The sequence below is a fragment of the Hemiscyllium ocellatum genome, chromosome 13, assembly GCF_020745735.1.
Source record: "Hemiscyllium ocellatum isolate sHemOce1 chromosome 13, sHemOce1.pat.X.cur, whole genome shotgun sequence".
Taxonomy (NCBI): Eukaryota; Metazoa; Chordata; class Chondrichthyes; order Orectolobiformes; family Hemiscylliidae; genus Hemiscyllium; species Hemiscyllium ocellatum.
In genome coordinates, this window is record NC_083413.1 from 56,478,634 (window position 1) to 56,490,711 (window position 12,078).

The 12,078-nt window shown below is 39.0% G+C and overlaps 1 protein-coding gene across 6 annotated transcripts in view; it reads right to left on the reverse strand.

Annotated features, from left to right (window-relative positions):
* Positions 1-9,285: 9,285 nt before the first annotated feature.
* Positions 9,286-12,078, reverse strand: part of schip1 (schwannomin interacting protein 1) — a 167,188-nt gene continuing 164,395 nt past the window's right edge. For all 6 annotated transcript variants that reach the window (XM_060834198.1, XM_060834200.1, XM_060834199.1 and 3 more), the window contains one exon: positions 9,286-9,929. In XM_060834198.1, the coding sequence (XP_060690181.1) occupies positions 9,878-9,929 (52 nt within the window). In that variant the 3' untranslated portion in view covers positions 9,286-9,877. The remainder of the gene's footprint in view (positions 9,930-12,078) is intronic.

The window sequence follows — 12,078 nt, forward strand, 5'->3', positions numbered from 1 at the left end:
CCAAAATTGGAGGTGTAATGGACAGTGAAGAAGTTTACCTCAGATTACAATGGGATCTTGATCAGATGGGCCAATGGGCTGAGATGTGGCAGATGGAGTTTAAGTCAGTTAAATGTGAGGTGCTGCATTTTGGGAAAGGAAATCTTAGCAGGGCTTATATACTTAATTGTAAGGTCCTAGAGAGTGCTGCTGAACAAAAAGACCTTGGAGTGCAGGTTCATAGCTCCTTGAAAGTGGAGTCACAGGTAGATAGGATAGTGAAGAAGGTGTTTGGTATGCTTTCCTTTATTGGTCAGTGTATTGAGTACAGGAGTTGGGAGGTCATGTTACAGCTGTACAGGACATTGGTTAGGCCACTGTTGGAATATTGCGTGCAATTATAATCTCCTTCCTATCGGAAAGATGTTGTGAAAATTGAAAGGGTTCAGAAAAGATTTACAAGGACGTTGCCAGTGTTTGAGGATTTGAGCTATAGGGAGAAGTTGAATAAGCTGGGATGTTTTCCTTGGAGTGTAGGAGACTGAGGGGTGACCCTTACAGAGGCTTCTAAAATCATGAGGGGCATAGATAGGGTAAACAGACAAAGTCTTTGCCCTGGTGTTGGGGAGCCCAGAACTAGAGGGCATAGGTTTAGGGTGAGAGGGGAAAGATATAAAAGAGACCTAATGGGCAACTTTTTCACACAGAGGTTGGTACGTGTATGGAATGAGCTGCCAGAGGAAGTGGTGGAGGCTGGTACAATTGCAACATTTAAAAGGCGTTTGGATGGGTATATGATTATGAAGGGTTTGGAGGGATATGAGCTAGGTGCTGGCAGGTGGGACTAGATTGGGTTGGGATATCTGGTTAACATGGACAAGTTGGACCGAAGGGTCTGTTTCCCTGCTGTACATCGCTATGACTCAATGACTGCTCTATCACATCAGGATCATTTTTATCTGGTGAATGGGAGTCTAGGGAATTGCACATCAATGAGGCAAATTATGTAATAATGAGATGTTAATGTATACAAACTCCTCTTGCCACACACTGGCAAGAATTTTGATTCACAGTTTAATAGTTGTGTGGAAAAGGGAAAGTTTTGATCTTGTCCTCAATGAGTCCTTGCTGGACATTTCAGCATTAGCAGATCCCCAACATTTTAGCATTACCAGATCATTCAGGGGCTGAAAAGACTCTGCAGTGAGTTTCTGCTGTGAGTGTGCAATGTGACACAGAACTGAATGTAAACTTGTCCACTGAAGATGAGATTAAAACCAATCTTGAACTGACCAACTAGAAATTGGAAGTAGAAGATTAACATTTTTGTTCAGATTCACACTGCAAATGGGGCCAAGTGAAGCGAGAAATTGGAACAAATTGGATCACATTAAGACATTAATCAAAGGCTAAGGTTGTCAAAAGAAAGATTTTTAACAAGAGGTTACATCACTGACTTTCTGTTTTAAATTACCTGCTTTTCCATGGCTATTTCAGAATGATCAAAAAAGAAACAGGAGTTTGTCTTACATTTGCAAAGACAATTGCCCTTAAGCCAGTGGTGTGAAACAGTTAGCTCAGCATTAATGCCATTGCGGTATAATTTTGTTCTATCCTTGTTCTGCTTTCAATAGTTTTCCTTCCTGTTTCATTTTAACGATATCATGAATGATCTCTCTAACTATGTCTCTGTGTTTGTAATATTTCCAGTTTGTAGCTTTGCAAAACTCATTAATGACATTTTTTTACCCTTTTTAATAGAAGGGTTCACACTGCAGCCTCAAAGTGCCAGGGACCTGGGTTTGATTTCATCCTCGGGTGGAGATTGGAGTTTGCATATTCTCGCTGTGCCTGCGCGGGTTTTTTTTGGGTGCTCTGGTTTCCTCCTACAGAACAAAGATGTTCAGATTAGGTGGACCGACCATGTTAAATTGCCCCAGAGTGTCTGGGGATGTGAAGGCTAGGTGGATTACAATGATAAAGATGCATGGTCACAACAATAGGGTAAGGGGGTGGGGGTGGGTGGGATGCGTTTTGGAAGGTTGATGTGGACTTGATAGGCCGAATAGCTTGCTTCCACACTGTAAAGTATTCTCTGATGGAGAATAAACTTACTTGACAGAAGGTCAAGGTGAAATTTATACCAACACATGTCTAACAGGCTGGTTGAAAATTGTCAAGACTTATTAACTATTTAGCTGCAAGATCCAATTATCAGCAAGTGATCAATGCCATTGTGAAACCTAAACATTCTGTAGGGTGTCTTTCAGTGGCTTGGTGCTTCACTTGTTTCTACCTTATAAGCAACAATGACCACAGTTTGGGAAGTGATCACGTTTGTATTTTTTTCAAATAAATAGTCATGCACAATGATATTTAATTTCTTATATTTTTCCTTTCTCCTGCAAAAACTAAGTATTATGCCAGTTCTCATTCAGATGAAATCAGTAAGTTGCATTTTGTGAACCTCACCCATATGTTCATTACACCTAAACTATAATATTTTTGTATGAGTTTAATATGACAGCTATTTATTCCCACAGTTTTCCATAGTTAACTAAGAATCATAATTATCTCATACTTCCAGTTGTTCTGGCTTAATACCATTGTATTTGTCTGTAGAGTCAATGTTGCAATGTTAAAGATTCAATTCTGTGATGATTTAATGGTCAACATTGTTTTGGCTGAATTTTTGTCCAACTCAGTTCACACATTTGGTCTATTTTGATATGCAATGCAAACAAATCCTTGTCAAAAATAATTCTAGCTCTAAAGAAAAGAAGATTGATTTGCATTTGATAGCGAAGGCAGAGTACAACTGAGAGGAGTTTATCCTTTTTATTTCTGTTCAAAGGCACATTCAGTCTATTGAATCTGTATGACCCCTTATTAGTCATAATCATCCAGCACAGAAAAGGCCCTTTAGCCCATCGAGTCTTTTTGCCCGAAATGTCAATTCTCCTGCTTCTTGGATGCTGCCTGGCCTGCTGTACTTCTCCAGCACCTCACTCTCGACCCCGAAATCATATCAACCTATCCACAGTTAAGCTTCCAAAACTGTTTCAAATAAATGTCCCAGGTAGTTGCATAATTTGAGCCAATGTCCAAAATGTACTAACTTGGTTGAGATTTTTGAGGAAGGGACAAAAAAGATTGATGGAAGGCAGGGTGATGGACGTTGTCTGTAGGCGTTCAACATGGTTCTGAATGATAGACTGGTTAGCAAGTTTCGATCACATGGAATCCAAGGAGAGCAAGCCATTTGGATATAAAATTGGCTTGAAGTTAGGAGATAGAGGGTGATAGTGGAAGGTTCTTTTTGGACTGAGAAGCAGTGTGCTGCAAGGATTGGTGATGGGATGAGGAGTGGCCGATGGAGCTTAATTTAGATCAATGTGAGGTGTTGTATTTTGGTAAGGCAAATCAGAGCAGGACATATACACTTAATGGTAGGGTCCTGGGGAGTGCTGCTGAACAGAGAGAACTTTTGGGGTGCTGTTCATAGGTATAGGTCCCTGAGGGTGGAGTCACAGGTCGATAGGATAGTGAAGAGAGCGTTTGGTATGCTTGTCTTTATTGGTCAGTGCATTGAGTAAAGGAGTTGGGATGTCATGTTATGGCTGTACAAGACATTGACTAGGCCATTTTTGGAATAGAATCATAGAATCCCTACAGTGCGGAAACAGGCCATTAGGCCCGACAAGTCCACACAGACTCTCTGCAGAGTATCCCACCTGAGCCATGCTCCCACACTATTACTTGACATTACCCATAACTAAAGTACCTAACCTACACATCTCTGGACACTTTGGGCAATTTAGCATGGCCAATTCACCTAACCTGCACATCTTTGGACCATGGCAGGAAACCAGAGCACCCGGAGGAAACCCACGCAGACATGGGGAGAACGTGCAAACTCCACAGAGACAGTTGCCCAAGGCTGGAATCGAATGCTGGGTTCCTGGTGCTGTGAGGCAACAGTGCTAACCACTGAGTCTGTTTTCAAATCTGGTCTCCCTGCTGTACAAAAGTTGGTAAATTTGAAAGGGTGCAGAAAAGATTTACATGGGTTGGAGGGTTTGACTGATAGAGAGAGGCTGAATAGGCTGAACTGTTTTCCCTGGAGTATCAGAGGTTGAGGAGCAACCTTTTTGAGGTTTCTAAAAGTATGAGGGGTGTGGAAATGGTGAATAGCCACGGTCTTTTTCCCAGGGTAGGGGATTGCAAAATTCGAGGGCATAGGTTTAAGGTGAGAGGGGAAAGATATAAAAGGAATCTAAGGGGCAATGTTTTAATGCACAGGGTGTGCGTGTATGGAATGAGCTGCCAGAGGAAGTGGTGGAGGCTGGTACAACTACAACATTTAAAAGACATCTGGATGGGTATATGAATAGGAAGGGTTGAGAGGGATATGGGCCAAGTGCTGGCAAATGGGACTAGATTAATTTGGGATATCTGGTTGGCATGGATGAGTTAGATCAAAGGGTCTGTTTCCATGCTGTACAACTTGGTGACTCTATAGATTCTAGACAAATCTTTACCAGAAAAATTAATTCCTCTTTTTAAACCAGATACTTTCCAAACTTTTCAAATGTAAATGATCAGCATTCACAGTTTCTTTCCAATATCCCAACTGTTTAAACCTTATTTGAAATTAGCCAGTCATGACCAGGATTGCAATCAGGTTCGTACCATAGCTCCTCTGCCAAGGAACTGAGCAACAATAACAATTTACATTCATTTAGTGAGCATGAGCTTGAATGAGGTATGACACGGAAACATGTAAGGAGCTATTGGGTCAAATGACCAAAAGCTTGGTCAATGAGACGATTTTCAGGAGTATCTTAAAGATAGAAAATGGGGTGGAGAGGCAGAAAGGTATTGCAAAAGTAGTCCAGAGCTTAGGAAACAGACAACTGAAGGTACCAAGATTATGGTGATCACAATACGGGATGGTCAATCTTGCAAAATGTTACAGCCAATTCAAGAAGGACAAGAAGGGAACGTTCCATAGAATGTCATTTGTGACTTTGATAAGAGTTACTTTAATCCTTGGTAGGGACTGAGTGGAGGGATTCAAAGCAGGGAGACGGCTTGTGTTCCTGCTCCCAAATATTATCTAGTGCACCTATTAATGTAGGGTTGGAGATGCCCTAATGGCCACATAACTGAATGGATTGTTGACACTTACAGATACACTTATACATGAGAATAGTCACCATGGCAAGGAAACATACGAATAGCCGGGACTCATTAGTCAGTATAAGATAGCATCTTTAGCCAAAGAGAGGAGAGAACTTGAGGGGAAAAAAATTTGCAGTAAGGATTTAGGTTTTGCACTGATCAAAGATGACTAAACAATTTTGAAATAATTAGATCAAGTAATTAATCAATTCGTCATCAACTTTTCTTAATGTATAATATTTACTGAAAGGTGAATAAGCTACAAAATTACCAGCAAGTTACAAGATCATACAGATGCAGGTTTAAGAATATTTATAATGTTCACCATTAAAATTCAAGGCTCTATCACTTGATAATTTAAAATATGAACTACTAATCTATAATTCCATTGACTGATTTTTCAAATTTGAAAGAAAACAACTTTATATGAACCAGGACACATTGTTTCAAAATGACTGCATGACACCTGATCCACAAAAGTCTCTGATGTGGATTAGCAAAGGACATGTTGGTGCGATTCCCCTATAGAATTTCATATTTGACATTAATTTAACTACAATTACATATGGGGTGAGAAAAAAGCATAAGCAACTGCCACCTCCTGGGCAGAAAGAGACAAAGGGAACCCATTGAAGCACATTACGTAGAAAAAGATGTGAAAGATTGCCCCTCCAAGACTCCCTTCTACTCTGGATGTAGGGTTGCTTGCGGTTTCATCACCATACCAGGTAACATCTTCAACGAGCTTCCAAATGATGCACTGGTAGTGTAGCCTGCTTTCTTAATGTGTCTTCGGGTTTCCTTGGGTTGGTGATGTTATTTCCTGTATAGGTCACTCATACAGTGTATTCAAAAGAACGGGTACCCAATGAACATAGTCCGCCGATTTCTGAGCAACAAACCCAAACAAGCAGACAAAACACATCCAGAAACCCTAGCCACACCCCCCCACATCAAAGATCTCACAGAAATGACTACTCAGACCCCTTGGTATCACAGTAGCTCACAAAGCCATCAACACACTAAAACAGTAGCTAATGAACTTGAAATACTGTATATAGAAAACAAGCAAAACTATTGTCATCTACAAAATACCATGCAAGAACTGTAAGAAACTCTGCATTGGACAAACAGGCAGAAAATTAGCCACCAGGATACATGAACATCAACTAGCCACAAAACCACATTTTATTTTCTGTATAGGTCACCCATACAGTGTATTCAAAAGAACAGTGTATTCACTAGTATCCTTACATACAGATAAGGAAGGACACCACATCCATCCTAGGACAAGCCAAACAGAGACATGCATGAGAATTCCTAGAAGCATGGCATTCCAACTGGAACTCGATCAACAAACACATTGACTTGGATTTACCACCCTCTGGGGAAAAAAAAACAGGAAATGACATCGCCACAGGAAATGATGTCACCACAGAAAGTCACCAACCCAAGGAAACCCAAACATAGAAATAGAAAGTGGGCTACACCACCAATGTCTCATTCAGAGGCTCATTGGAGATGTTACTTAGTATAGTGACGAAATGTCTGAAAAGGAACCTTCCAGCTCAGTGAGCAAACCTACATCCAGAACCTCAACCTGAGCTACAAATCTTCTCAAAACTTGCTAACTCCCTTCTGTTTCTGGAATCTTGACAGTCCAGGCGAGGAGAGATCGAAACTACTCTGTGAATATGGATTACCTTCATCTATGCTAATTGCAAGCTCGCACATTGTAGAAAACTCACCCTGGGAAAAGAAAACAGCAACTGTTTGTAACAGCAAGGCAATAGTATGAAGAAGCTCTGCAGAACAAAATAACTCAGCAGGTCTCTCTCTTAGCAGTTTTTCAACTTGAATCCAATGTTTTGTCACAAATAGATGATATCAGAGATAGACTTTCTTAAAGAATGGAACTTGGAAGCACCATAACCCACATTCTGGAAATGGTTTGGAGATGCCAGTGTTGGATTGGGGTGGACAAAATTAAAAATCATACAACACCAGGTTATAGTCCAACAGGTCTATTTGGAAGCACTAGCTTTTTGAGCGCTGCTCCTTCATCAGGTGGCTGTGAAGCAAAATCATAAGACGTAGAATTTATAGCAATGGGATTGCAGTGTCATAGAAAGTAATAAACAAATTTAGCTTAAGTCTTTCATCCTCTAGAATGATCATATTAGTTTTGGTTCTTTCACACATAAATCCCAGAACTTCTTAAAAGTTACATTCTCAAGATAGCTTTAACAATAGGTACCATCTCAGCTCATTGAAAGTGTGAGGTTAAAGTCTGTCAGTGTCCCAATGTTAGGTCAGACTGATTCTATTTCTAAAGTGGAATTTATAGTATCTTACATGGACTTATGCAGTTTTTGAGCAAAATAAAATGTAATTCTACAAGTACAAATTCACCCCACAAATGTCTGTGTATTCCATGTAGGGCAGACCCAGTAAGTGTGTGTGGGGTGGGGGGTGGGGGGATGTCTGTGAAACAGTAAGTGTGTGTGGGTATAATAGGGTATAAGTCTACGAGTGTGCGCGTTTGTGGATGTCAGTGAGGGGGTTGCATGTGTGAGCATATGACAGCTTGTGTATGAGAGAGGGTCTGTGTGGATGTGTGGGTCTGTAAGAGTGAGTGTGCGCGCTTGTATGCATGTAAGTCAAAGAGAATGTATAGTGTAGTGGGGGTCACCTGTAGTGTGACAGGAACCCCAGGTCCTAGTTGAGGCGATCCACATGGGTACTGAACTTGGTTATCAGCCTCTGCTCAGTCACTTTGCGTTGTTGCCTGTCCCGAAGTCCAAAAACTACATAAGTCCATGTAAAATACTGTGAATCCCACTTTAGAAATAGAATCAGTCTGACCTAACATTGGGACACAGACAGACTCTAACTGCACACTTTCAATGAGCTGAGATGGCACCTATTGTTAAAGCTATCTTGAGAATGTAACTTTAAAAAAAAGTTCTGGCATTTACATATGAAGGAACTGAAACTGACATGATCATTCTAAAAGCTAAAAGACTTAAGCTAAATTTGTTTAATATTACATTCCATGACACTGCAATCCTGTTGCTATAAATTCTACATCTTATGATTTTGCTCCACAACTCACCTGATGAAGGAGCACCGCTCTGAAAGCTAGTGCTTCCAAATAAACCTGTTGAACAATAACCTGATGATGTGTGATTTTTTTTATCTCTGGAAATTCACTAATTCTCCTTTTAAAAGTGACTGTCACCACAAGTATAACCAGCTTACATTGTCCACAATACCCACTGGAATGTCAAGACCGCTTTTTTCTCTCATAGACTTTAAAATTTTAATTCCGCTTTCTCCATCATGTAGCTTGTTATATTTGCTTACCTGCTATGATATACAGGTATATGTGTGTTGTGCACATGCCCTGGCATTTGGAAAGGATTTTACCATTTTAATAGTGTTTACACTTTTAACTCATTGAGTTTCAAAAATAAAACAAGCTCCTTATTTGCAACTTAGGAGACTTGTATGGCTTGATCTTTATAACTTTACCTATGTTTAAATATAATTGAATTTAAAAATTTGAAGAAAATTCCATTTGGCCAAGCTCAGGAGTGAAAAGGAGAATTTATTTACTCCTCTGGACTTGGTTGTGCCACTTAAATTATTGATTCAGGTTTTAAATTCAGTCAAAACCCCCACATTTCCATAGTAACTCTGAAAACTGCAAATACATTGTGATGTTCTGAAAATGCAGGTCCATTGTTCGCAAACTGCCAACTTACCAAGTACAAAAAGCAAAATTCTTTCTCATTTTCTGTAATTTATTACAATCAAATTGAACCTTTAGAGATGTTTTCTGAACAGTCTAGTGAATTCTCTCATACTCAGTGGTGAACTTTTGGGCAGAGAATGTGAAGTAACGGTGCTGAAAGAGAAATGCAATCTCCTATTTTCAGTAAGTCAGGCACACTTGAGTGTGGGAATTAAAGTATTTGCAAACTAGTCTTGATATTTTGCTTCCTAAATTATTTTACAATTAGCAAACTTAGGATTTTAAAAGTAACAAAATAATATGGCTTCACATTATAAGTATATCATAGGAAACAAATTTTATTTTTATTTTACATATTTGTACATAACATTTCCAGATAACATTTCTGAATCCAATTGACTGAAATTATATTAACACACTTTAAAATGGTTGAGTCAGGTAATCAACATTTACAAAATGTTGAAAACTTATTAAAGTGACCTAATCACCAATAGCTACAACTTCACTACAAGGCAGGCATGTATTCTTTGACTTTAATAGCACCTTTAAATAAAGTTCATTTGTTTAAAACTACCATCTGTGAAGAATAAAAAGAGGTCCATGGTAAAATACTGTTTAACTAAAATCCAAGCAGTAAGAAGTTAGCTTCTCTTAACTACTTTACATATCTTCCAATTCTGCACATTTCAGTTTTACTAGATTGCATATCAGTTACCAACATTTTACTGAAATGCCCGATACAACTCAGTGACAAATGTAATCATATTAAAATAAATTATAAAAGAAGCATAGGCCAATCACTGGACATAAAGCTTCAAACAGTACCAATGACTAACACTGATTTTCTTGAAGTGCACCATCTTGAGCGTCAGCATTTTACAACGACAGAAGCAAAGTAAAATCTAGCTTTTTTTTTCCCCCTCTCTGATCTCGTGGCTTGTTGGAGGCATCTCAGTTTCACTTAGCTGTTGTTTTCTCTGCCATGTGCTTCTGCTGACTTTCAGCATGTCTGTAGAAAGAAAAAGAGAAGTCAAAGATCTCCGCAAGATTATGCCACATTTTGATAATCTTGCTCATTTTGATGTGTTTCCTTAAAGAAAACTTAACTGGGTACATAGATTTTATATTTGCATTTATGGTTGGGGCTGAGAGAGTTGAGTGTTTAACAAAGTCATTCAAGCCAATTTGTGCATGTTGCCAATCTTCTGGTCTGACTGCAGTAAGAAATTCACTCTCATTATACTCAATTCAAAAAAAGGGAATAATTTCAAGTGGTTTACATCCACTGGAGAAACGAGTCAGGCTTAATTGATAATTCTTGCTAATCTCTACAAAAGGGGAAGATCAGAAGTCAAATTACCAACTTCCAAATCAATCACAGGTTAACAAAATGTGGAAACACACTTCTTTTGACAATGTAGAAAAAATCTGGGCCAATCAGTTGTTTGGATTCAGAGTAAACCTTGAACTGATACAATTATTCACACAAAGCATGTCAATGGAAAAGCAGATAAACCATTTTCGCAAAGCTGAAGCTGAAGATCACAACTCAGACGGCAATCTTTGGATACTGGCATTCAACCACTAGTTCCATCATTCTAAAATTGAGCCCAATCTGTTTTCCGTTTGGAAGATAACAGAAAGCAAACATGTGCAACATTGAATTCACATAACAGGGAAGTTAGGATTGTCAGCTATCGCACAACGAGAAATTGTGCAGTTAAGGTAAATTCTGGAGAGTCAGGTATTTAAGAACCATATGGGGGGAAAGCTAGGAGACAGTGATGTTAAATTCCAGAGAACGTAACATGTTAAATTACCAGGAATGCAGTAATTTGCTTTAATTCATGAGTTTCTGAACCACTGTACATAGGTATATATACTTATGATACAGAGGAATACACTGCACTGAAATTTTAAAACGGTCAATTCATCAAACCTGATTTTTTTCCATTCTGCAGTAATGATGTGCACAAGAAAACAAAAGTGCAGCACAACATAATTCCAAGAATGACAAGCCATGTTAATATGGAAGTTGCAAAGAGGAAAGAACATGACTTTAAATTTGCAGAAATACCCAGATCAGCAACAAGTCAGGCAAATGAGGACATGGATACGGTGTCCAATAACTTTATAATTTGAAATAGGGTGTTGATATTGATAGCTTTATCTGGGTAATTTAATTGTGCATTGATTACCATTATAAGAGAAAAGGTGAAGGACAGTGATAGGTGCAATTTCTCAACTTCTCATGCTTATGATTTAACATCTGATTTCGGTTCATCACATACACACCGACAGTGCTCCTCAAACTGGATGCTCATAGAAAGTAATGTATGAATTTTTGATAATATTTGCATTTTTTGGTTGAGGGACTTATTTCTGGAAATTATTCCTTGGGTTACTTGATTGGAATTGTAAAACTCTTAGCCAGCAGGATCAAGGCGATGATTTTATGGCCTTATAATCAAAGGTGAACTGCCTCATATCTTGCTTCTAGAACAAATGACCTGCTCAGTGAGTCAGTTTTGTAGCTACAGTAGCTTGATACAGTTTAATAAAACTCACAAATATGAATACAATGCAATCATCTATTTCCCACAAATGTTGCCGGTGTATCTTATTGAAACCATCACCATTAACTTCATAGTGTTACCTGGCCATGGTGATCAAGATGCTAACAATGGGAAATACACACAACATAAGGGGGCAAAGTTGACCGCATCTGGGAACTACAGTTAATCACAGATATACCAATCACTGGAATACCTCAGCTGAGTAGGGGTGAGTAGGGCTGACACAATGAATAGCAGATGGGTTTTTGAGGAGAAATAACAGATTGGCATTTTTTTAGACAAGCAATAGAGGAAAGGGAAGGCCAGAAATGTGTTGTGGAACATTTGCTTGTTGATGCAGCAAAGTCAGCTGCCAAGGTTACTAAGCAATGGATGATCTTGTGTCTCTGTAGAGTATGAATTCTTGTCAGGCAGAGGCCAATTGGGTTGATTCGGAGTGCAGTCGAGGTACCCAAAGCAGAGACAAACTGTACATCAAACAGTGTTAAGGGTTAATGATTCACTGAGACTGACATATTTCAAACTAACAAGAGATTCAGCTAGTCAGGCAGCATGCAGAGAAGTCTGTATTTAAAATGGCAG